General features: G+C 34.5%; 2 protein-coding genes and 2 long non-coding RNA genes across 4 annotated transcripts; 2 read left to right on the top strand and 2 right to left on the bottom strand.

Moving 5' to 3' along the window:
• Positions 1-372: 372 nt before the first annotated feature.
• On the bottom strand, positions 373-2,317 carry LOC146951668 (uncharacterized). The gene is made up of 4 exons (XR_015029991.1): positions 1,874-2,317; positions 1,716-1,780; positions 1,489-1,548; positions 373-828 (listed from the first exon to the last, which is right to left on the bottom strand). It is a non-coding gene; the product is annotated as an uncharacterized LOC146951668 (long non-coding RNA).
• Positions 2,318-5,992: 3,675 nt separating this feature from the next.
• Positions 5,993-7,596, top strand: LOC146951667 (uncharacterized). Its single transcript, XR_015029979.1, has 3 exons — positions 5,993-6,437; positions 6,789-7,034; positions 7,122-7,596. It is a non-coding gene; the product is annotated as an uncharacterized LOC146951667 (long non-coding RNA).
• Positions 7,597-10,489: 2,893 nt separating this feature from the next.
• Positions 10,490-12,640, bottom strand: LOC146951666 (putative F-box protein PP2-B12). The gene is made up of 3 exons (XM_085753961.1): positions 12,348-12,640; positions 12,132-12,265; positions 10,490-11,242 (listed from the first exon to the last, which is right to left on the bottom strand). Exons 1-3 carry the CDS (start codon positions 12,615-12,617, stop codon positions 10,741-10,743), a joined length of 906 nt encoding a protein of 301 aa, XP_085610087.1. The 5' UTR covers positions 12,618-12,640; the 3' UTR covers positions 10,490-10,740.
• A 4,671-nt stretch (positions 12,641-17,311) lies between these two features.
• Positions 17,312-18,775, top strand: LOC146951665 (uncharacterized). Its single transcript, XM_085741426.1, has 2 exons — positions 17,312-18,579; positions 18,718-18,775. The coding sequence occupies exons 1-2, from the start codon at positions 17,312-17,314 to the stop codon at positions 18,773-18,775; spliced, it is 1,326 nt and encodes a 441-aa protein (XP_085597552.1).
• The last annotated feature ends 7,466 nt before the right edge of the window (positions 18,776-26,241 follow it).

The raw sequence follows: 26,241 nt of genomic DNA, 5'->3' as shown, positions 1-26,241 counted from the left end.
TATAAATATTTCGGTTTGAATTGGATTGGATCGGTTTATACTAAGAGAACCGCAAACCAATCCAATCCATTTAAAATTGCGGGTTTTTTTCGGTTTTTGGTTTGGTTTGGTTTTTTATTTTTTGGTTTGGTTACCGCGGTTTACATTGGATTTGATTGGACATAAACACCCATAGTGGCAAGGTACTATTCTACCACTAGACCATTGGTGCTTGATATTCTAGTACTACGGAAAAAGATATAAATAACTAGACTCTTGACCCGTGCTATGGCGCGGGTCTTTTATAGACTATTTATCAATATTTTTTTACTACAATCAACTCAAGCAATTTGAAAAATAAATCATTTTAGAATATTATGTATCATTGATCAATGCGACATAAGTTTAAACAGTTCATTAAAAAATTAAAGTACATTTTAAAAAATTTCTTTATAAACTACATTAGATGACATATAGCTATCTTACCTTTTATCATCAATAACCAATATCTTCAAACATTTCTTTGATCTAACTCTTGACAATGCAACATATAGATTTCAAATTTGAAAATATTGGTTGAGGCAAATAAACTCCAACATATAACTACATTAGATGTACATCTCTTTTAACCTTCAGATTTCTGTTTGTGAATATGTCAGTCATCCAAGCTACAACAAGAACTTGGTAAAAATTCGTCAACATAGATAAGCCATCGGTAAAATAAACCCTCTTGTTTTTCTTTTCAACTTTCACTTCAAACTCATTATTATTTGGATCACGAAGCATAACATAGGGCGCAACCTGCATTCCATACTGTCTTGAAAATTATCTAGGTAGCCTTCCCTTACGCTAAAACATGTAAACAATAAATTCAATACACATGCTGTAATTTTAGCCATTGATATAAGTATTTTACTATGTTCTTAATCACACATTTCAAATAATAATCCAATATTCAGTTTTAATCATTTCAAGACGTAAAAAGGGCTGAATCTAAAGTATCTTTCATGCAAAGAAAATTGCTAACAGTTCGTATGGCTGTTGAATGTATATATTTCTTAGCATTGTTCAAACAAAATTTACTTAATATCTTTTATTACATGCAAAACAATTTGAATGGCTACTGTAAAAAAATGCTTGTAGACCATACCATAAAAAACACAAAACAAAAGTTAGATTTACTACAAAAATGAAAACACATAGTACTAATAGTTGATATTCGGTTTGAAAAATGCAAAGAGCCGTTAATCCATACCGAGTGTGTCTTACTTATGTCTCAGTTTAACAAATGCAAACAGATTTTTGCTATGGTATGTTTATAAAACTATAAAATTCAAAGCATATATTATCACAATTTTAAGTATAAACCACAAACTTGTTCTGTCTATCATAAACATGTTCTATAAATCATACATTATCTAAGTTTTAAGTTGAAATCATAAACGTGTTGACATGAAATTATATAGTAACATCAGATTCATTTTTTTAAATCAAGTAACATTAACTTACGGTGCCAACGTCATATTCCATGCTAAATGTCCTTAATTTAGCCAAATCACTTCTCACAGCCTTGCATGAGAACATAAGAACGTAAGAACACTGATCACATAATTAAGCAAAGTTCAAATAAAGAACATAAGAACACTAATCACATTAAAAACATAAGAGGAAAAAACAAATATAACACAAAAAACCAATTAACCATTTGAATATTTGGGTATACAGGAACCACGAACCTTTCAGTTAGACGAGGGCATCAGCTGCTTCTTGATCCTTGGCAATCATGATAAAATTATCCAATCTTGACATATTCAAATTTTAATGAAGCAAATCAATACCTTGGCAATCATTCATGTTAACAATGCATTTTTTAAAATAAAGCAATATCACTTACATTTGTGATGTCAAATTCCATATGACATGACCTCAAATTTAAAATATATGTTCGAATAGGTTCGTCAAGATATTCACCATCACTCTTTTCTCCATTGCCAGAGAGGCAAAGGGTGTCATAAAAACAATGTCAACAAAAACTATAACTCTTTTCTTTTAAAAATAACTTAAAGGTTGTATTCAAGAGATTAAAAACATGAATTTGGCAAAAATACAACATGGGTAGAAGTATTCAAGAAACATTTTAGCCTTTGAGGATAAAGTCTCTAAAGTTGAACATTATGAGAACTTTCAGAGAAACCGTGTGAAATGAATGGAAGTGGAAGTGAATTTTCTTTCCATTAAGTTTACATGCTTTGATAGAGCCTGATGGAAGAAGTCAATTTTTCAACGGTTGTTGTTTGTAGGCGTGCACCTTGAGCTAATAAAAAGGAAAAAGATGAGTTGATATGGGAAATTGGTTGCATTAAATGAGATTATTATGGAAGGAGAGTTTGTATAGAGGGACAAGAGCAAAAGCAAATGATCTGATTGGTGGGTGGAGGTAAATGAAACTCTTAACAACGGTTGAGATTTACTTGGGTGGTTGGCAGTTTAGCTTAGCAATTAATATGGGATTAGGAGGGAAATTAGGGAGAGATTAGGGCAAAGATGCCAACATGGCAAGACTGTCGTTTATAATAAAAGATTACATAGAGCTACCTCATCAATGTGTTTCCTTTTTCCTTCATGGCTTTATATATTATATTTATTGTTAAATATCATTATGCAATTCAATAAATTGTTTGCTAATGAAGTATGTTGTATTCCTTCTGTTAAAAAAAAAAGTATGAACCATATATTCCTTGCAAAATGTGAAAACCTTCCGTAACTTTATGGATCAAGATTCAAATAAAGATCAATTTTAAAAGTTAGCTTATAGAATAGAGGAGTTAAATATTTCTCTATCAATTGAGACATACTCTCTACAGTCATTATTATAAGCAAAATTTTACTTTTTATATTCATTAAATAACTAATGTATTTGACATATAATATAGACTAGATATATCAATTATTTAATAAATCTAAAAAGTGAAATTTTACTTATAATAGTGACAAGATAAAGTATTTATGCATATATAGGAAATTATGGGTTAGATGGGACCATTTGTTTTGTCTTTTGGGTCATCATGGTCCCAATCGAAGCCTTGATATATGCATGTCAAATTTGAACAATTTTCTATTGCAAGATTAAAATTAAATTTTGAATTTCAATGTAAAACACAAACATAAGATCCTCATATCCTCTGAAGCACAAGTACTTATAAAATATCGACATATCTATGGATATCTACCCGGTTTCAATACATGTACAATACTTGTGGGGTACTCTTTTTTCTCATTAATCCTCTACGCGTTAAATTTATGGCTTTCTTGTATATTAATGTAATAACATATAATTATGTAAAATACTTTTGTTTTTGAGTTTTTATAACAAAACACTATTTTCATTTTTTTAACTTTTATTGTGAGTTGAACCATGTAGCTCTCTCTCTCTCTCTCTCTCTCTCTCTCTCTCTCTCTCATGTTATATTTTATTAAAAAAATCTTATTTTTTATCTAAGGCAATAAACCTCGAACACTAATGAGCGCTCCAAGAATTCTTCGATATTGGTTCAAGATTTGTATTCAAACTTGTTTCTTTCCATAGTATAGATTCTTCTCTTATATGGTTAATTGTACCTTAGTTATACATTTGTTGATGACGTTAGATTTTTTTGTTTGTTTTGAAAAACTATGTCTTCCTTGCCCTCGTGTGTTTCATATCATTTGTTTGCCCTCGTTTTGATCTTGTTGTGTTGGTTTCTCCTTCTTCTCTCTTATTCCTTCGTGGCAACCCTTCTTTCTCCATTCCAACATGAATTACCCACACGGTAAATGTGTCATCTCTAACACACATAACCAAACTATTTAGCTGAGTTTGAAACCAAAGCTTAATCATCCCTTCAAGATTCAGAAGTTGTACATCCATGTCCACAAATTTTTCAATTCCTATGAATCTCGTCACGATGGTGACACGGGATCCACCAATGGAACTAAAGTATATCCTAGAATTTTAGGATTAAATTAGAAAAGCTAGAATCAATGAGGTATTAAATTGGGTTTAAGTGCTAATCAAGATAACCCCTTATTTCAAGACTATCGTTATGCCTAGTGGTGTTGCCTTTCGTCGTGTGCTTCCTTAACTAAAGTTATGATTCCGCCAGAAGATCGTGATTAGGTAGGGATACATTGGTAAATAAATAATTAATGTACATTGAAATTTGAAAGGAGTTTTATAAAAAGAGAAAAAGAAAAAACATAAAAAGTCTAATAATTAGGGACGGAGGTAGTATCAAATAAGAGGGATGTACATGTTTTGAATTTTGATTAACTCTTGCACACTTGTCTTATGTAGGATGTATGTGTTGCAATAATGGCCCTCCGTTCATCAATCCAGCGACATCTTCTCACTAGATTTTTAGTCAAATAGAGAAATGGCTTTCTTCCAGATTCTAATATCCGTGTTGATTCAGATCTTCGATTGATTTCGTTTCTCATGCGCAAGTGTGCAAGCCATCTAACTAGATTAGATTCCCGTAGCTTTGAAAATGCTTCTCAACTCACGTTACATCCCGGAATGACCAATATATCCTTTAAACTATGTAAACTCAATTTGCGTAGTTAATGTAAATTAAGTTTACATAAGTTAAGTAAACTAAATTTACGTGTATGTATGTATGTATAAATCTGTTCACGCGCACTCTAAACAAGTTGTACATACGTAAACTTAATTTATACTAACATCTCATATTGAGTAATTATACATACATAAACTGAATTAACACTAACATCTCATAATGAGTAATTGTACATACATAAACTGAATTTACACTAACCTCTCATAGTGTAATTATACATAAGTAAATTGAATTTACACTAACCTCTCATAGTGAGTAATGGTACATATGTAAACTGAATTTATACTAACTTCTCGTAGTGAGTAATTGTACATGCGTAAACTTAATTTACACTAACCTCTCAGAGTGAGTAATAATGCCTACATAAAATCAAATTATGTTTACCTTAACAATTGATACGTAATCTTAAATAACGTCTAAATTCATGTTTACCTAAATAATACCTATTTAAACTAAATTCATATCTACCTTATATGTTGCCCACACAGGCAGACCTCATAACAAAACAAGAAAGCACACAACGAACAAGAAATAAATAGAAACTTTTCGATAATGAAATTCATGAAATTCACTAACCTTTGTGAGTAGATTACCGACCAATGAAAAAGATGTGATTCAATATTTGATCTTGGTTTCACATCTATGGTGGTTTGTGGGTGAAAGGGGGTGGATGTTCAAAATGATTATGAAAAATCGGTTTTTAGAATTTTACATGGAGACGGCAATTTCGGTATTATTGTAAAATTTTAAGTAAATTTAGGTGTAATTAAAATTATATAGGATGAGACTAGAAAGAGTCTTAAAAAATAAAACACATCACAATGATAAAATGATCTAATTCAATTAAGTCTTGTTTTTGAAAATTATGTTGCAATTTCTACGTAGGTTTTGCAAAACTTGATATCTAATCCTAATTAACATTCAATGACCCCTCCAAACCTTAAACCTAAGTCTTTAGTTCTATAAGTGATAGATAATATTGCTTTTGGTCTGTTTTAATTTAGAGGTCATAGGTGTGTATTCTTATCACTTTAGAAGGAATGTAATGAACTATCTGAATGTCATTTTATGTTTTAGAAAAAGTATATGAAAAATATCGTTAGTCATTTTTTTTTTGTTGATTTTGATTGTCCATTAAGAAAACATTTTACACAGGTATATGTATTATGGATGCATTGATGTAAATTTTATTTCAATTCTTATTTTGTTTTAGCTTGAAACTTGCTAATGTTAATGTGTGCTCTATTCAAAAGAAAAAATGTAAAAGGTGTTTTCCGTTTCAATCATTCTTTTCACATTCTTTATCCACAAATAATCTTAAATTGGTTGTGGATTTTTGTGTGGTTATGCTATGTCGGTTATATGATTGAATCTGATACGACCGTATGTGATTGCAGATTGGCTGGAACGGGTAGGGAGGCTTTTAACGGTGGATGAGGTTCTTCGGTGTACTCAGAAAAGGATTCTTCAACCTAACAACGTATTTGTAGGTGCGGTAAAATTTTAAGTTTTATATTTCTAATTTTTGTTCACACTTCCATTTTTGTTTTTGTTTATATCACAATTCACAACAACTATTGATTTTCAATTGAGATATAACCAAGCAATCCTCCATTGTTATATTACAATTTAGATTTTCAACTATTTGTTATATCTCAAGTTTAAAACCCAAGCAATCATGGCATTGCAATTGGTTAGTTGTGTATAACGTTGTTTAAGAGATTTTGTTGCTGCCAATTCACATGAACAATGGGCTGGATGGTCAAATACAAACTGCAATTGGTACTGCTACAAGTTATACAAGAGAAACTTCCACTCAGTTTGGGCAACATCAAGTTTGAGGTTAGTATTGGTCCTATCTTTTACTCTTTTTGTTCTGTTTTGAAATCCTAACTTCAAGGGGTCCTTTGCTTTACATTCTTTTATTCATCTTATTGATATGTGAGCTTGCTGGTGGGTTGTGGAGGAATATTGTCTCACACAATCTTTATCTTAATAGAATAATTTTATATAGCTTTGAGAGTAGATTTTTGCTGTCATTGAGCAATATTAGCATTGCTTATTTAAGTTTTTTATAACATCTTTTGTTATCATTTAATGGTCAAAGTCATGATTGTTATGTTTTTTTTTGTTGGTCAAACGGTTTACGACTTGATTTGTAATATAAATCCGTACGTTATGTTGACATTACAGCCAAACAATGTTGTTGATTGCCCCGCTGAACTCGATGTTTTTATGGGAAATGAAATGTTGTTCAAAGTTGAAGTTACTGATGGAAATCTCCTCCATAATTGGCGCAATTACGCCACAACCGATAGATTAATTAATTTGTGCTCATCATCTTATCATACTTCTTTCTACGTGTAAACAATTGATGGGGACGTGCATCCTACATTTCCTGACAACCTCTTGACATTGGCCCACTCAGAGCCAAATGAGGTATAAGACATTTGCTTGCTGCTGCTGTTATTTTTTGTTGTATAGTTTTTTAACTATTGATTCTAACTAATAAAAATAAAATTTCAGAACCTCATGATTGATTGTGCGGATTCTTCAAAGTCTGTTGTTAATCAAAAAGTTGATTGTGTTACCTTGTCTGACAACAAAAGTAAAGAAAAGCATGTTGAACAGACCCTTTGCAACAAGGTTGTTGGAAAAAGGTCTGCTGAAAAGGGACTTTCTGCTTTGACAGATAATGCTGAACCTGGCGAGGAATCCGCAACAGAAAAATGTGAAGCTCAAATGCGTGAAGATCGAGCCCAAAGATTAGAATAAATGTTGATTTTCCTATGTTTTGCTCTGTTTCGTTGTTTGTCTTTTTATGTCTATTTTGGTTTTGGATGCTACGTGATCAATGACAATGCATGACCTTTTTTGGATGTTTGGTGTACCCTTCTGGCCTAAATTTAGTCTGTTTTGTTGTCTCATGTAAGGTCATGTTTAAGCGAATTTTGTTTAACAGTTTTGCTATTGCTAATGAACGCAAGTATTTCAGTTTTTAGTGTTTCATTATTTCAATTTCAACTACTGCTGTGACTAATGCTTATCCTTTTAACAAAATCTGTTCACATCTTTAAGTAAACACCTCAATTTAAAAAAGCTCTATTTTTCAATCTACGCGGACGTTAAATTAGAATGTTTCGATGAAAGTTTTGTGATGAAAATACAATTTAAAAAAGAGAGTAACGTTAAAATAACCATTGGAGTATATTGCATCGATTATGTTATAAATTATGGGCGTATTTTTCAATTGGATATATGGGAATGTGGGAAAAGAATGGATACAGAATACTTTGCAGGACATTAGAGCTCAGCCATCCAATTTGCTTTGTTGGTTTCAGTCGAGGTTCAAAGGATTAAACGCTTACCAGTAAAAAGCAGACATGGTTAGTTCAATAGAGTTGTGCTTCGACTTCGCTATAATTATGCAGAATTTTGTATTAGTGCACAAATTGTTGTTTTTGTTTGTAATTATGCGATAAGTTATTAATAATTGCATGGAATCACATTAAATCAATTGTATTGCTTTGACAAGTAATTTGTGGGTATTTTATATCTCTTTGAGTTGTGTTTATAACTGTATAAAGAGATATTCCAAAATGTGTGAACAATTGTTGTATGTCTTAAAATATTGTTTATATTGAACTGTTTTCTTATCTATGTAATGGATCATATTGCAATATATTAGTTTCTCCATTGTTTATGGCACGGGCGGTAGCACGGGTAAAAGTTCTAGTATTGAGTAATTATACATACGTAAACTGAATTAACACTAACATCTCATAATGAGTAATTGTACATACATAAACTGAATTTACACTAACCTCTCATAGTGTAATTATACATAAGTAAACTGAATTTACACTAACCTCTCATAGTGAGTAATGGTACATATGTAAACTGAATTTACACTAACTTCTCGTAGTGAGTAATTGTACATGCGTAAACTTAATTTACACTAACCTCTCAGAGTGAGTAATAATGCATACATAAAATCAAATTACGTTTACCTTAACAATTGATACGTAATCTTAAATAACGTCTAAATTCATGTCTACCTAAATAATACCTATTTAATCTAAATTCATATCTACCTTATATGTTGCCCACACAGGCAGACCTCATAACAAAACAAGAAAGCACACAACGAACAAGAAATAAATAGAAACTTTTCGATAATGAAATTCATGAAATTCACTAACCTTTGTGAATAGATTACCGACCAATGAAAAAGATGTGATTCAATATTTGATCTTGGTTTCACGTCTATGGTGGTTTGTGGGTGAAAAGGGGTGGATGTTCAAAATGATTATGAAAAATCAGTTTTTAGAATTTTACATGGAGACGGCAATTTCGGTATTATTGTAAAATTTTAAGTAAATTTAGGTGTAATTAAAATTATATAGGATGAGACTAGAAAGAATCTTAAAAAATAAAACACATCACAATGATAAAATGATCTAATTCAATTAAGTTTGTTATCCTCAAGACATCTTTTAAGAGGGGATTTTGTGATTTTCCCTCAACAATTTTCCCTGATATCCTTTTTTATTTTGATTCAAATCATATGCACTATATACAAGTCATTATGACTCACCGTCAAATTATTCCATATATCGATTAAAAAACCTGAAACTCCCCCTTAATTTAAGCATGTAAGAAACTAATTGAGATAAAAATAATGCAGTAGATTACTTCAAAAAAAATAAAAATGCAGTAGATATTAAGCCAAAAACTGTTAAAAAAAATCCAATAATCAAAATATTACAAAATAGCATCGAATTATGCAAGTACATTGTTTCAAACAAAAAATGCTTAATCCTAAAAACAAGCATATGGAACAATAAGCATGAGCTTCGTTTGTTGATGAAGGATACCTTTTCTAGGCATGGTCGTGGAGATTTTATGGGAGGCCGTTATAGACTGTGATTCATCGATTTTATGAAGTTTTTTTAGTGAGGTTTCTATGAGCAGGAAATTGATTTCATGAAGATGCTTTGTAGAAACCTTTAAGGTTGTTTGTGTTGTAGTGTTTTGTTTTGCGTGATTTCGTTAACTAGGGTTGGGACTATAGCTTGCAATGGTTCCTAATGGAACTCTCGGTATGCCAAGGCAATCTCCTAGCAATTTAGTAAGCTTAGATGCAACATCAATTCCATTCCAAATGATATGTTTAGATGTAGTAGCGACAACTTCGTTCACGAGTATATCAAACAACATGTTCATTGTGTAGAGAGTTAAATCATGGTGGTGTTTTCTTAGTAATTGTGGTTGAGACTAACACAACCCTACAAATTTGGCTTGTAAAGTGAAAATTGTCCCCACTTATAAACACATATTCAGGTCCACTCTTTAACACACCCCTCACGACCACTAATTAACACTCACGACCAACACAATTGGGATTGGTTCGTGGATATAAATGATGGATGACCCGATAGCGGAAACCTGATAGCAGGTGATCCGATTGATTTTAAGGAATGCTCTAATACCATCTTAGAAATAGTGGTTGAGCCTAACAAGTTTTGTTGTTCCCATGGTATCCGGTACGGTGCCACCTCAATATAACATGAAAGGTTAAAGCAAATATTACAATGAAGCCTTACACGGAAGAAAAAATAATATAAAATTGGATTTTACAAAAAAATTAAATAGAAATATTTGTTATAAGAAAATTAAAAATGCATTGGCTATTCATATGCAGTAAAATAAATTAAAATAATTTTTTTTAAAAAAATAAAAAGATCACAATACTGTGTTTTCTTGTGAATATAATTTGTTTATATAATGTTCATTTTAATTGCTTATCTACCTTTTAAGATCGACAATATAATGCAGATGTGTTGCTATCAGAGAACGTATCTCGCTCTACTATGAAAAGCATAGGCAAAACATAAGAAGCTAAAAACTCAGTTATAGTTGCGTTGGTAATTTGTTCTTAAATGGGATAGGGAACTGTGTTGATAAGAGAATGACTCATTTCAAAACAAAATTGGTACCCAAGAGCTAAGACTGAAACATTAAAGAGCTGTCAAATTCAAGAGATGTTGGTATTTATTCTCAACATATTTGTATATGGCCATCAAACATCTTGATGGCAAAGATCTGTCAAACTTCATTTGCTTGTTCTGGTTTAAGCACTATTCTACCATCCAAGACACAAGACCCTTCCATAGTTTAGTTTATATTGATTATTATCTTCCTTTGGCCTAACTTCTATTCCTTCAACAAAGAAACCTCTCTTCCAAGTATAACCATCCTTTATCCCAGTAATACTCATTTGGACTTCTTCATCTTCTAAGCCTGAATTGAAGAACTCTCCCATCTCAGTCTCCAACCACCCATCACTTCTCATTCTAGGTCGTTGCAATCTAAACGCGTTGTTGTCCTGACTACCTAATATTTTGTTGATCCGCCTACATTTCACGTTTGGATCTACCAAAATGACAATTTTGGTTCTACTGTGACCACCTGCTACACCAAACGATAATTCCACAGGATAGTTCTTCACCCCAAAACCAAAGCCATCAACCATCTTGAACACAAGATAAGTTGCATATGTAGTATTCGGGGACAAGGCACGGGTGTTTATCTTTCCACGAATTTTAAGCCGACACACATTAAGAATCTCAACAACTTCAGGGAACCTGTCCAAAATTTGTGCACAAAAATTACCCAAGATAAGAATACAAAAAACCAGTGAAAGCCATAAATCTAAAGGGTGTTAAATATTATTTGAAATAATTTAAAATATCAATAAAAAATAGATTTTTTTTTATTCATGAACACATGCTTACTCATTTAACTAAACATGCTTACTCATTTAATTTTGGCAATAACATTGCCAATACATATGCAATGCTTCGGGTGAGATGCAAATATTCTAAACTATGGGTCTAAGAAGAACAAGAGGCACTTCTGTATCCCTAAACACACACACACACAATAAAGGTCAGTACTAGTCCTTTTCATCAAACATTCTAGGAGAGACCAAAAAGGTTTGTGTAACAAAATGAAATGAAGCTATTTTCCCAAATTTTGAATCAAAACAAAACTTGTTAGAAAGCACTGAGGGGTAGAAGAAGGGCATAAACTTAGTAGCCTTAGGCTGTAGGCACTTGAACAAAAAAGGGGGGGGGGGGGGGTAGTTAGTGATGACTAACAAACAAACAAAAATGAAAAACAACAAAACAATGAAAATTCAAAGCTTTTTTCCATTGCCAAATGCCCAACTCTGGATTCCTGAGTACATTGTGATACTTTATTTGAAATTTAAGTAAAAAAATGAATGTTAGGAAATTGTGAATTCATGGCCACCTGCTGTGCTGAATGATGAATGGATCCGGTAGATAAAATAACGTAATAGGTATAAGTATATATCAATGAATTTAAAGAAATCAATCAGTTTGAAGTTGAATGAAGGAACTGGTCAAATGATGATGCTAGATTCAAATCATGGTTGAATGACAAATTTTTACTTAAACTTCATACTATAACTAGTTAAGAAGACACATAATAGAAAAGTTAAGAGGAAACCTGGAATCCGACATAGAAGTCCAGTTACGATTTTGCTCAAAATCTTCCCAAGCAACGCCGGCCCAGCCTAAAGAGAGAGATCTAGCAGCAAGCATGTAACACTTTTTTCCACTCTTTCTATCCAACTGAACGCTCTGCATAAATAAATCGAAGAGCATTAATAAACATTTGAATAAAGATAGATAAATTGGAAGAAAGAAGAATACAATAATATACCATTCGACCATCGCGAGTGAGGATAGGATGATTGGAGAGGGCGAGATAGAATGCTCTTTTGGTGGGAGCGTTGGCGAGGGAAGGAAACTGTGAGATGATATCGGCTATGAGTTGGGGATCGGAACAGAGAAAATGATCCCAGATTTCATCGGAGTCGGCGGCAGAACGGAAAGTCTTGGAGACAAGAGAGAGCCTGCCGACGTCAACAGGAGTCGTACGACAGAGTACGGCGGCAATGCAACCTTCCGCCAATTCTTCAAACGCTCCCATTCTTTTGCTTTTCACTTATCAACAAAAAGTATAAGCTGGAATTTGTTTTTTATTTTTATTTTGTACATGGTTAAAAGTTTTATAAAAGAATATTTTTAGTAAAAAAATAAAAAAGACAATTTAGTTATCAACATTGACCAGAAAGTTCTTAAAAAAAAACATTGACCAAAAGTTAAATAAATTAAATATATGAACATAGAAAAAAAAATTAAATGGACTGGGAAAAGACATAGATTAAATTAAATCTTAATTTAGATTAAATTAAATGAAAAGACATAGATTAAATTAAATCTTAATTTAGATTAAATGGACGAACAATGGAAAAAAAATCAATTAAATCCTAGTTTAAATAGACGAACATAATTTTTTTTTCTATGTTCGTTGTCATACCCCAAATTTTGACCACTTTTCTTTGTTTTTAAGTTTTTATTCGTATTTTAAAAGCCGAATAATTTCGTCGTTTTAGACGGAATTTTGACAGAGAGGTATTTTAAAATACCTCATTTTGGTTACCGAAAGGGACAATTTTAATTAGACTTTTTTTATCTCTTATTATTAGTGTTATTATCATTTGTTTATTAAGTATTTTAACTCATTTATTTTTTTTTCTAATCATCTTATTTTAATTCTCATTTTAAGCATTCACGTTTTTTTTTTAGTCTAAGTATTTTGGTCCAAGGTCCTTTTTTGTTTTTTATATAGATATATAATCCTTGCTCTTTGTCAATTTGGTCCTCATTTCTGTCTATCATAAGGGGCGTTTGGGCCCAAGCTTGCAAAAAGGGGACACCTCATCTGATCCAGCACACTGTACCTGCAATCAGAACCCTAAAAAAGGCACTATATATACATTCAATGATTGGCACTGAAAGGGGACTGACACACTGACCAATTAGTAGCAGCCGCACCAATCACTCAAAGAAACCCTAATTTCCCAAACTTTTTTCAGCTTCCTGAATCAAACACCGAAAAAATGATGAACATCAAGAATGTTCATACATATTCATGAACATTTCTTAGTCTCATTTATGAAGAAAAAACCACCATCACTTTCGTTTTTCTAAATCCACAACATTCAACCACACTAATCATACACAAATCATAAACTGTTTCATCATAAACCATCAGATTAACATATCCTTTTTTTTCTATTTCGAAATCAAAATCATACACAACAAAAATTCCTCAAATCGAAGTTCATCATATGTTCAAGGCATCACGTAAACGTCCAGAAGCGAAACTAAGAGAAAGAAGCAGATCTGAATCCGAACTCAGACTTACAACAACAAACTCTCAATAGGACGAATCTGAAGCAAGAAAGAAGGAAGTGAGCAAGCACGAAATCGAGTCAGAAGGTAACAAAGAAGAGCAATATCTCGTCGGCGTGGAATCAGTAACAAAGAAATACGGATCGTGAAGTTTTCATTCGAACGTTTTAATCTCCAGATCGTAACTGATCAAGAGAAGGTAACATATCTTTTCCTTTCTGTTCATCTTTGTTTCCAAAATTTTCGAATCTTCAGTGCTAGATCTAGGCCATATGTGTTAGTTTTTGTGAAAAATAATTTCAGAAATGAGTAGAGGAGAAGAAGAGGGACTAGATCCATAAAAAAAATTGAAAAAATTAATGTCAATCTTCCAACGCGGTGGCTCCGCCGCCGGAGGCCGACCGGCCACCGCGTCGGAGTCCCATATCCACCATCTTCTCCGATCTGTACTTTAGAGAGAAGGGAGAGCAGTTTTTTTGGGTTTGAGAGAGGAATTAGGTTAAAATGAAGCATAAAACCGGTCTCTGGTGCTTTTAAACCCTCCCTGCCGGTTCGGTTTTCTCCTGAACCGTTTCAGGTGAACCGAACCGGCCCAACCTGAGTGGGTCTGGCTCTTAGGCCTACTGAATCTCTATGCTCGGCCTTTTTTGCATGCTTCCTGCTTGTTTACAGTTTTGCTAGCCATACCCCCCTTGTTTGCTTACTGTTTCCCCCATTTCTGTACACATTAATATTAGATGTACTGTCATGCATTTTAGTTCAATTTTTTTTCAAATCATGCATCATTTTATTATATAATTTTGTTTGGTGTTAGTTATACGTTCATGTATATTAATCCCAAAATGTTTTTCATGTCATGTATTTTTTTATTATAACTTAGTTTATTTCATGATTTAAAATTTCACTTCAAATCCTTTCTTCCTTTCCCTTTCCAAATGTTTTCTCTGTTGATTTGCCGTTTACACCACCCATGTTTACTACGCCACTGCAATTCATTGTTTTGAAATCTTTTGCATCATTTTCACATTTTTGTATAGCATTTTATTCATATTTAGTGCTTTAATGCTTTAATTTTATCTCATGCATTTTCTTATTTTAATTGTGATATCACACTTTTGTTTTTACCTCTATTTCATGCATTTCTTTTCTATTTTCCTTTCAATTAACATTGTTTCATACATTTTTAGGCTTTAATTTCCATACCTTATTTTATTTTTGACTCTTTGCTTTAAAATTTTGTCTCATGCATTTTAAATGTCTTGTTCAATGCTTTTACTTGTGAATTTTGCTTTGTATCATGCCTTACTTTAAAAAATCTTAACATCATTGCATTTTATTCTAGTGTTTGATGCTTTTTAAATTTCTTGTTATCTCGTCATACCATACTTGCTTTAATTTTAGTATAATCTCACGCTTTTTCTTTTCCCTTGCAATTTATTTAATCTCCATGATCTTAGTATGTATTTTAGGCATTGATGTAATTTATTTTTGAGCTTTTCATTTCTTGCTTAGAATGCCCCTAGGATGGTATGTAATAGCTTAGTAATTGCACACACCGACACAAGCACCGACACTACACCATTTTATCCATGCTTGCTTTACTTTTCGCATCGTTACGCCAATTTACCGTTAGTTTAGTAAAACCTTTTTCATTCCAAAAATTAAATAAGCAAAAGTCAAATTATTTTCATAATAAACCTTGGATCCAAATCCAAGTGATTTTCCCTTTATTTTCTTAATCAAATTCCTAATTGAACTTTAATTAAACTTAGACTCAATTTCTCAAAATAAAATGAAACAACCTCACCTCTATTTTATTCTTCTATGCCTTGAGGTCTCGCAACCCTTCTCAAAAATCATTTTCAAAAATCAAACTAAAATCAACCCAACCCACAAAAAAATATTTTTAAGAGAGAACTACGGCGGTTTTGATCCCTTTTAAAGGGTACGTAGGCAGAGGCTTTATTCCTTTCAAATCGATCAAATAAAAATAACAAAAACTCCCACTTCTTCTCCCTCCGTTCTTTCACTTCAACTTTAAACAACAAAATTTCAAATAAAAATAAAGTTAGAAAGAGGTTCTCACGGAGTACCGTGAACGACGCGGGTGCCTAACACCTTCCCGAATCGTAACCAACCCCCGGATCCAAAAAGGGTTTTTCAATCTCATTTTTCCCTTCCCAAGAATAAAACCGAGCAAGTCCGGTAGATTGAAGGTTCAATTCCAATCAATGGATTGACACCCGAAAATCTTGGTCTACAAAATTGGCGACTTCACTGGGGATCCTACGCGGGTTAAGCCCACCTTTCTTCCTTTTTACTTGTGCTTTTTACCTTGTAAATACGTGTTTACTTGTTTATTTTTAACGTGAGTGGTGAGACAAGTCCAAAACCCAGACTTGAGAGAAACATTAGGATAGGATGGTGGTATAATCATAGTGTCCTGCCAAGAGTGAATTTTGGTTGTGGCACATGTGATAACCCCACTCAACTTAGGGATCTTAGAGATATACTATGTTGACATGAGTATTCGTGATCGACATGTTTATTTTTAAGTGACCGCTAAAAGTTGAGGACCTTTAGTTACCTTTAACCCCACTTGGCCTTTTTAGGACGTAGTGCGGTGGCTAATCTTGAGTCAATCTTGATTTAGTTGATACGTGATACTACACTCAGACGAGACTTTATTACGGACGATATTGGAACGAGAGTAATTTCGTAAACCGATAAAATTCGTAAGTGGTTGAAAACTCTGGGAACTTGGTAGAACCCTTGTCACTTTTGCACATGGAAACCATAGTCCTTACCAAATGGCGTTATTGTCCCTAAGCTCCAACATTGTATACCTTAAACCTCATCATGTATTCTATGTATTCTAGCATAACCATGCATTGCATGCATTCATCCATAAACCTTTTGTCATCCATTAAAAAAAATGTGTTGAAGGATTTAGCCAAGTTTTTTTGTAAACATCAAAGGTAGGGACCTTGTAAGAATGAACACCAAGCAACACAATTTCAGAAAAAATCTTAACTAAGCTTTTGCTTTTGTTAATGAACTTTGTCCTTGGTTTCGTTCTTACCTCTTGAAAAAGGAACCGATTGCGATAACTTTTACAAACTTTCAAATGAAACCATGTTCATCTGTAATGTTTACAATTCGCCTTGACAAATCCTTCGATAACAAAAAAATTGTACATTTTTGCATAAGCATATCATGCATCATTTAGCATTCATAGTTTCTAGCACGTGTCTCATACTTTGGTTCTTTCTACAAAAGGTCAATCTATCAGTCAACTCGCATCTACCAACACTCGGGCAAATCAGAATGGATCATCTTGAACTTGAATAAGAGAACCACAAGCTTCGCGAAGAGGTGACAACCCTCCGGGCCGAAAATGAGATTTTGAGGAATTTAGTGTCTTTGATGACGGTTGCACAGAGTCAGCCATTATCTCTTCCAGTTGGCAACACTCAAGCTCAGACGGTTGCTTCCACTACCCCGATTTCAACAGTGTTTGCTAGTACTCCTCAACATGCAATGCTTGAAGGTTATCTCTGGAGCACACCTTTAAGTTCTGGTGAAGTATTCCGTCATGGTGTCTCTAAGGTTCAAGCTCCTTTTGTGCAACCGACAACGCTTATCCCTCAATTCAGCCCTTTGATCCCTCAAGCTGCTATGACCTACTCAGCTCCTTTGATTCATGGCACTCAGCAGGGCCCTGGGCCAATCTATCACTCTGAAAATGTGGTTGCATACGACCGGATAGCTGAACTGGAAGAAAAGTTTGACAGAATACAGTTGGAATTGAAAGCTCTTCGTGGGAAAGAACGGTTTGGGAAAAATGCTTATGATCTTTGCTTGGTTCCCAATGTCGTGATACCACCCAAATTCAAGGTCCCTGATTTTGAGAAATACAAAGGGAACACTTGCCCTGAGCTTCATTTGATAATGTACGTGAGAAAGATGTCTGCTCATGTAAGTAATGATGAACTCCTTATCCACTGTTTCCAAGATAGTTTGACCGGTGCCGCACTAATATGGTACATGGGTCTGAGCAAGGATGATATCAAAACTTTCAAGGATTTGTGCGAGGCTTTCGTTCAGCGATATAACTACAACTTGCACTTGGCCCCAAACAGAAAGGAACTGCAGGCAATGACCAAGAATGACAATGAATCCTTCAAAGCTTATGCCCAACGTTGGAGAGATGTTGCTGAACAAGTCCGTCCATCTCTGGAAGAGAAAGAGTTGACCGATATTTTCCTGGAAACTCTGGATCTGTTCTATTTTGAGCATATGCTTGCAAGTGCATCTGGCGATTTCGCGGATATGATGACCGCGGGCATGCGTATTGAAGACTGGGTCCGAAAAGAACGTCTGGTGAAAGAAAGTGTTCCCACTGATGGTTCAGAGGAAGAATACCAGGAAATGAGTGTGGAGGAGAGTCAGCCTCAACAACAGTATCTGGCTTATCACCCTGTCGCCACTGTTATGCCTGTCACAAATGCTCTGCAAAGTTCGGGTTATCAACCCCAGTTTCAGCAATATCAACAACAGCCTCGACAACGGACTTCATGGAAGCAGATCGATCCCATTCCCATGAAGTATGCAGAGTTGCTTCCAAAGTTGCTTGAAAGGAATTTGGTTTATACCAAGGCACCTATGCCAATGCCAACAAAATTGTCAGCCCGGTACAGGCCCGACCTCTTTTGTGCTTTCCATCAAGGGGCACCAGGTCATGATATTGAGCACTGTTGTGAATTGCAGAAGATAGTTCAGAAGTTGATCCAGAAAAATCTCATACCTTTTGAAGAGTTTTGAATTTGAAGGTGCAAGTTAATCCGTTATCGGATTGTGGAACCTGATGTTGGTACATGGAATATTTAGCTGCATTTGGGTCTTTGTTGATGTTTATTTCTACTACTCATCTGTTTAATTAATATGTTTGTTTGTTGCTTTATGTTTTTCAAAAAAAATCCTTTCGTCCCACCCGAGACGGAAGTGAACTTATTTAGGGCTTTTTGCTTTATGTATTTTCATCATTAATTAAAAGGTCGCTTTGATCCCGACTTTGTTTTTATTTTGTGCTTTTTCTGGAAAGATGGTAATACAAAAAAACCAAAAATTCTTTTCTTTAAATCATTTCCACATATTTGCATAATCATAATGTTTATATCAATAATCAAATCACGCATTAATAAGCCCGTTGAACACTTAAACCCTGTACTCTCTCTCAACTTTGAGTTCCTTGTATCCGAGACTGAAGAGGAGTATGAAGAAGAAGTTTCCAATGTGAATTCTCGCCTACTGGGGCATCTTGGCCATCGAAGCTGCGAATATCAAGAAAGATTGTCCAGAAGAGGACTTTCATGTACAAAGACTGGCACGAGATGCTACCATATGCCTTGCAGGGATGTTATACTTCAAGTGCACACTTCAACAGGGGCAACCCCCCCACCATCCCTCAGTACACAGTATAAAGGCAGTGCCCCCACATGGAGGTCAAAGTCCCGTCAACGGAAGTTCCAATGAAAGCTAAGCTTGGTTGAATTCAAAAGCGTTATTGTCGTGTGCCACCGACAGTTATATCAAATATTCGACAAAGAAGGCTCGTCCCCGTGAATGTCAAGAAAGTGGCTTTGTGCTCAAAAATATGTTGTCTGATTCCAGGGGTAAATGAATGCCTAATTAAAAAGCATGGTGACAAACTTGTATGTCCTGTGAATACCGATGCAGTCAAGAAATACTTTGTTAAAATAAAAAGCTCGATAAGTCGCAAACTTGAAAAAGCGGCTTAGGCAAAAAAGAGCGTCTCGATGGACTGAAAACTCGAAAGGGCGGTCCATGCAAAAGTTAGAGACAAGAAAAAATGAAAAATGATGCTTATCCTGATAGGTTGAAACCCGCAAGGGTAACCTATACAAAAGTTAAGGATTGTGACAAAGTAACTGTATCTGGTCGGACATTGTTTTATCTTGGTTTTCGGGTGTCAAACATTGATTACGTTTGAACCTTTTAAACCGGTGATATCTTATTTTTTCTTGGGAAGGGAAAAAGTAAGCAAAACCCTTGAGAATCGAGGTCCGGGAGTTGTTTTCGCTACGGGAAGGTGTTAGGCACCCATAACGACTATAGTAACCTATAGGAACCGTCTTTAATTTCTACGCGCGCGCTTTATTTTTAAATGCTATTTTGAAATGCTTATTAAACCTAAGGATGTTCTAAGTGAAGAATTGGAGGGAGAAGAATGTTTTTGGATTTTTATTTTAGTTGAATTGAAGGAATTTTGTTCCTTGCCTACGTACCCGATTAAGGGATCAAATCCACCGTAGTTCTCTCTCAAAAAATGTTTTTGTTTTTGTTGGTTGATTTTAAGTTTGAAAATGGATTTTGGAAGAATAGAGAGAGGCCTCAAGGGCATGAGATTAGGAAATAGTGAGGTTGAATTAGTGAATTGCAAAAGAAGTCAAAGTTTGATTATTTTCATTGAAATTTGATCAAGAAAATGGAAAAGAAAATACAATGGGATATTGGATCCCAAGGTTTATTTGGAAAAGGTTTGGGTGAAGTTGTTCACATTTGTTTGGAAAATTGGTTTTTTTTTCTAAGTATAAGTCCTAGGCATACATCTAAACATACAATCCTAAACATACATCTAAACATGCATATTCTAGCTATATAGTGATGTGTGTGCATGTGTCAGTGCTTGTGTCGGTGTACATCATTAGAGTCCATTGTCCTTTACATCATACCCTAAATACATTCTATGGCCTCTTTGCCAAGAAAATAAAAATTGCATGAAGGTAAAATATTACAAAACCTCTAAGTATTTACATTTTAAACTTGGCATGAAATTGTAACTTAAAATGCAAGAAATTAGGTGAAGAAGAAGATGAAGTGGGAATGCTTGTGATGAATATGAAACATGAAATGGAAAGGTTAGTAGCATAGAGCAATATCAAAGGAAATAAAGCAAGAGAAGTACTAGGACATAAAGGATAGAAAATAAAGGCAAAAGAGTGCAAATATAGCTAAAATTTATTCATAAAATGCAAGAACCAAGTGACCTATAATCCTCACATTCCAATTACATTTTAAAAGGTTTATGATAAAGTCTTGGAATGGAAATTAAGGCTACATGATTTGTTTGACATTTTAAAACAAATTTGAAGCATATTTACATCATTTAACTACACAATTAACTTGTAAGCTAAGTAACCTATCAAGACTCATATTCATGCATTAATACCAACACAAACAGTAGCTAAAACTCCCTCAAAATCATAGGACATGTATCACACACAACTATCAAGAATTTGAAATGGAATTGGACAAAATTTTCATGAATCTTCAAACAATCAAGGAAATAAAGCAAGAAAAATGCAATAATATTTTTCATCAAGATTTTCAGTAAACAAAATGCATAAAAACATCACAAAAATTAACAAAAACATGTGTAAAAAATTGCAGAATTTTTCAAGTAATTTTTATCATGAACAGAGGTGTAAAAGAAACAAAACAGTGTTAGAAAATAGCAAAAATAAGAAGAAAAAACGAAATCTGCAGAAACACAAGCCCAGGCCCAAAGTCTTGATGGATATGGACTATCCAAACGCATCAGGAGCGTTGGATTGATCCAGATCCATCAAAACCCTAGATCTGAGGGTCCAGGACAAGCAGTGCATGACAAGCTCAGATAGACACGCAGCAAAAACGGATCAGGACCATACATCTAATCTGGATACAAGATCAACGGTTGACATGGGGTCTAGAAATGAACCAAACCGGTTTCTATGAACCAGACCGGTTCACCTTCGTATAAAAGCAAGCACAACCGGTTTAGTTCATTTCTAAACCCTATCTCTTCCCTTCTTCTCTTCGTTCTCTCATTCTCTCATCCTAACCCTAACGGCGCCGTTCATCTTCTTCCTATCACTCATGGATCCTCACACGTATAATGAACAAAACCACACACTTACATAGCCTGGCCAAAACGCTTACGAATCTTGGTACTTTTTCGAAGAGGATCCATTCGAAATGCTTCGATGTTGTTGCTTTCTGAAGGAAATCGTTTGAAACGTTTCGATCTAAGCATCTTTCCAAGGAATCAGTATGAAACGTTTCGATTCTTGCTCTTTTTTGACGAAAATCACTTGAAATGGTTCGATCTGGATACTTTTCGTTTTGAAATGCTTTGATTTGGAAACTTTTGAGGAAAACCACTCGAAACGTTTTAAACTTGGTGTCTTCTTGAAGAACACCGTTTAAAACGTTTCGATCCAGACTTTTCGAAAGAAATTTGTTTGAATCTCTTTAAACTTGATGTTTTTGTGGAAAATTGAATTGAAACGTTTCACACCATACTGATTCGAATGGATTCTATCCTAATTCTTCGCAAGTTCGAAGCGTTTTGGATTTTGAGGCTTTCTTGGAACTGAAACCCTAACTTGATTCGTAAATGATGAAATTACTTTCTGAATTGAAAAGTGAACGGTGAATCTTCCTGATTTTGTGTTTTTAGGGTTTCAATGTTCAATTTGTTCGAATTTTTCAAGTTTTCAAATGAATTCACCGTTCATTTTTCAACACGAAGTTTCGATGATGATTATGAGAAAGTTTCTTTGTGTTTTTACCTGAATTACTTGGAGATTTGAACAATTGGATCCTTGCGAGCTTTTGATCCCTCTGGTAAGCTTTGAAACCGAAAATAAATCGGTATTTAAACTTCTTCTTCTTCGAACCGGTTTGATTCTTCTTCAATCTCTCTTCTTTTCTTCCTCCAATTTTCTTGTGATCGTCCTTTGGACTTGAATTGCGAGAAAGCGAAGGAAAACCGTTCAGTGATGATGATTTTCGTAGAAAATCTCTGAGAACGAACCAAACTCAAAAGAACTTCGTTGAATTTTTCGCCTCCGTTTTGATTTTCCAGAAGTTCATGTTGATTCTGTATATTTGATGATGAATGTGGTGGAACTGGTATGAGATTGAGAATTTGTGCGGTGGTTTTGATTCTGTTACGGTGGTTCAAAGGCTGAAAAAGTTTGTTAGAGTTTTTGTTAGGGCGGCGCGTGGGCGCGTGGAAATGAATGGTGTCAGTTTTTTTGGTGAGTTGGCAATGAATCTCTGGCTCTGTGATGATGATGTGTTGTATTTATAGCTGACATGTGTACTTGGGAGCCAGTGGCAAGCTGCCACGTGTTTCTTGACTTGTTTGGACTGAAACCTGGACTTTTGGGCCTGAGGGACTAATCTGCAATTGAGAAAACTAGAGGACAAAACTGAAAAATGGAAAAAGGACTTAATTGCAATAAAAAAGGACTTAAAAAGAAAATTGAAATAAGAAGGACCATTATGCAGAAAATGTGGAATTAAAGTCCTAAAAAGAAAATTACGAGGGACTTGAATGAAATTTTGGACATTTTGGACTTAGAGAAAAAAACTAAAAAATAAAATTGTAATAAAAAAAATGGTAACTTGACTAAACGTAAAGTGAAACGTCTAAAATTTGACAAAACGGACTAAAACGAACCAATGGCCTAAATGAGGTACTTTAAAGTACCTCTCTGCCGAAATTTCGTGTGAAATGACCAAAATGCCCCTGGGGCTAAAATGACTGAAAACGACTCAGATGCAAACTTAAAATGGATTTTCAACAGGGAAATGACACAAAGGCTTATACAAGCAAAATTAAAAGACTCAGAGACAAATTTCAGGGTTTAAACAGTGACCTGACACTTGAAATGACCAAAATGCCCCTATGGGCAAAACTGACTCAAAATGGCTTCAAATGCAATTTTAAAAATGGATTTTGACATAGAATGATACAGAGACTTATTCACACTACTTGAAAGGACTTCAAACAAAATTTTGAAAGACTGAGAGACACTTGACATAGGAAATGACTAAAATACCCTTACATGTGAATTTTGCAAATGAAATTGAAATGAAGTGCAGAGAAGGATGCAATTGGTCAGAGATAGTTCAAATAGCTTGTAATGCAAGAAAAGAAGAATTGATTAGTATTTTTAGGTCCAAAATTAGGGTATAACAGCTGCCCCTATTTAAGTTTCTTTGTCCGGAGAATCAAGAGACGAAGTCTTAGAGTTGATGGGACGAAGATACTTAAATATTAACATTTGCACTGTTTTGGACGTAAAAATACGCTTTCAGATTTTCAACATTTTGAATGCTATGCAATATTTGATTATGAATGCAAGACAAACAACTGGAGTCCATGGAACCTATCATGTCACTGGGGATTCAGGTGGCCACTGACAGGGTAGACAAACCAGGGATAGAGAATATGGTACAAGTTGTTCTTTGGGTCGAACTAGTCACTTGACCGAGGAATACGAAACAAGGGGTAGGTGCAAGCTGTTCTTGGAATCGAACTTGGCACTTGACCGGAAACATAGACATATAGGCAGATACAAGCGGTTCTTTTGGATCGAACTTGACACTTGATTGGAGATACAAACAGATAGGCAGACACAAACTGTTCTTTGGATTGAACTGGCTGTTTGGCTGGAGACATAGACAGAAGGGTTGATACAAGCTGCTTCTTTGGATCGAACTTGCTTGTTGAATTATCACCACATCATGTGGGAGAGTGCAGACTGTTCTCTTAGAACGAACTTGTCGTTTGACCGATAACAAAGCATAAGCTGGGGTACAAACTGTTCTTCAGATTGAACTTGCCGTCTGACTGATAACAGAGCATAATCTGGGTACAAACTGTTCTATCGAACTTGCCGTTTGACCGATAACAGAGTATAAGCTGGGTACAAACTGTTCTGCAAATCGAACTTGCCGTTTGTCCGGAAGCATAGGTATACAAGTAGGTACAAGTGGTTCTTTTTTGGATCGAACCTGGCACTTGACCAGTAAAAAGATACAAATTGAAAGTCTGGCTTAACAAGATACCAATTGAGGGTAAATTGTCATTGACTTGATCTGAGAATAGACATGACCATTTTTGTTGGCCCAAGGGTAAATTGACATTGATTTGGATTGAATTGAAAGTTGAATTTGACATTTGACATTGGCTTGGAAATTGAAATTGACATTGACATTGACATTGACATTGACATTGGCTTGGAAATTGAAATTGACATTGACATTGACATTGGCATTGGATATTGACATTTGACATTGACATTTGACATTGACATTTGACATTGATATTGGAATTTGACATTGGAATTGGATTGAAATTGGAATTTGACATTGGAATTGGATTGAAATTGGAATTTGACATTGGAAATTGACATTGGAGATTGACATTGAAATTGGAATTGGAATTGGAGATTGACATTGGAATTGGATTGAAATTGGAATTTGACATTGGAATTGGAATTGAAATTGGATATTGACATTGAAATTAGAGATTGACATTGACTTTGTCATTGGATGTCAACATTGGAATTGTCATTGAATGTTGTCATTGACATTGTTATTGAAGTTGAGATTGCCTCGAATTTGACAATTGAAATTGAGTTGAATTTGACAGTTTGACGTTGAAATTGAGATTGGAATTGACATGGGAGATTGGAAATTGCTTCGAATTTGACAGTTTGACATTGAATTGGATTTGACAGTTGGAATTGGAATTGAAATTGAGACTGAATTTGACAGTTGACAGTTGGACATGCAACATGTATGCATGGTATAGCAAGATTATTGGATGTATGAGCACATAAGATGCATGATTATGCGTGTATGAATGCTTGGAATGCATGATTGGTTGGTAATTTGGCAGAGAAATTTCACAAAGGCAGACAAGACATTGGAAGATTGGGCACATAGTGGCTCGTGCTGCAACATATTCACAGGGGAAAACCTCTTTGGAGAGACCGTCGTTGAGAGACGTATCGAAACCATGGCTGAGGGCAATAAAACTTGTAAAGGAGGACCCTTGGAAGGTTCTTGGACACAGTTCGCCGTTGCTAGGCGTGTCAGTGCTGGGTAAACATTGGATGTTCGCATCTGTGGTCAATGCTTCTTCAATATTTCATTCTTTCATTTTTCATTTTCAAACCCCATTTTTGCCTGAACCGCCCTTTCAGGTTTTCGATTCACCGGGGAATAAAATTCTTTTCATTGCCCCATTTTTGCCTGAATTGCCTTCATAGGTTGTCAATCAGCGGGGTGCTCATTTTTGCCTAAGCCGCCCTTTCGGGTTTTCAACTTAGCGAGCTTTTTATTTTCATTTTTCCATTTTTTCATTTTCATTCTGTTTTTTCATTCTTGCCATTGACCACAGATCATCCTGGGAGTAACCTGCTTGTAATATGTATTGAAATAGACATTGACATTCATTCATTCATGCATGTTTCATTGAAATGTACCCTATT

This window comes from Medicago sativa, chromosome 1, assembly GCF_051527215.1.
Source record: "Medicago sativa cultivar Bolivia chromosome 1, Bolivia_mono, whole genome shotgun sequence".
NCBI lineage: Eukaryota > Viridiplantae > Streptophyta > Magnoliopsida > Fabales > Fabaceae > Medicago > Medicago sativa.
Note: the sequence above shows the minus strand (reverse complement) of the source record. Positions and strands in the feature narration are given on the sequence as shown.

Excerpts from the sequence above, each read along its gene's own strand:
- LOC146951666 (XM_085753961.1), bottom strand. The coding sequence starts at position 12,617 with ATGGGAGCGTTTGAAGAATTGGCGGAAGGTTGCATTGCCGCCGTACTC. Across the intron at positions 12,266-12,347 it reads TCACTCGCGATGGTCGAATG|AGCGTTCAGTTGGATAGAAA; the intron begins GTATATTATTGT and ends TTATTTATGCAG. Across the intron at positions 11,243-12,131 it reads ACTTCTATGTCGGATTCCAG|GTTCCCTGAAGTTGTTGAGA; the intron begins GTTTCCTCTTAA and ends AATTTTGGACAG.
- LOC146951665 (XM_085741426.1), top strand. The coding sequence starts at position 17,312 with ATGACGGTTGCACAGAGTCAGCCATTATCTCTTCCAGTTGGCAACACT. Across the intron at positions 18,580-18,717 it reads CCAACAAAATTGTCAGCCCG|GTGCAAGTTAATCCGTTATC; the intron begins GTACAGGCCCGA and ends TTGAATTTGAAG.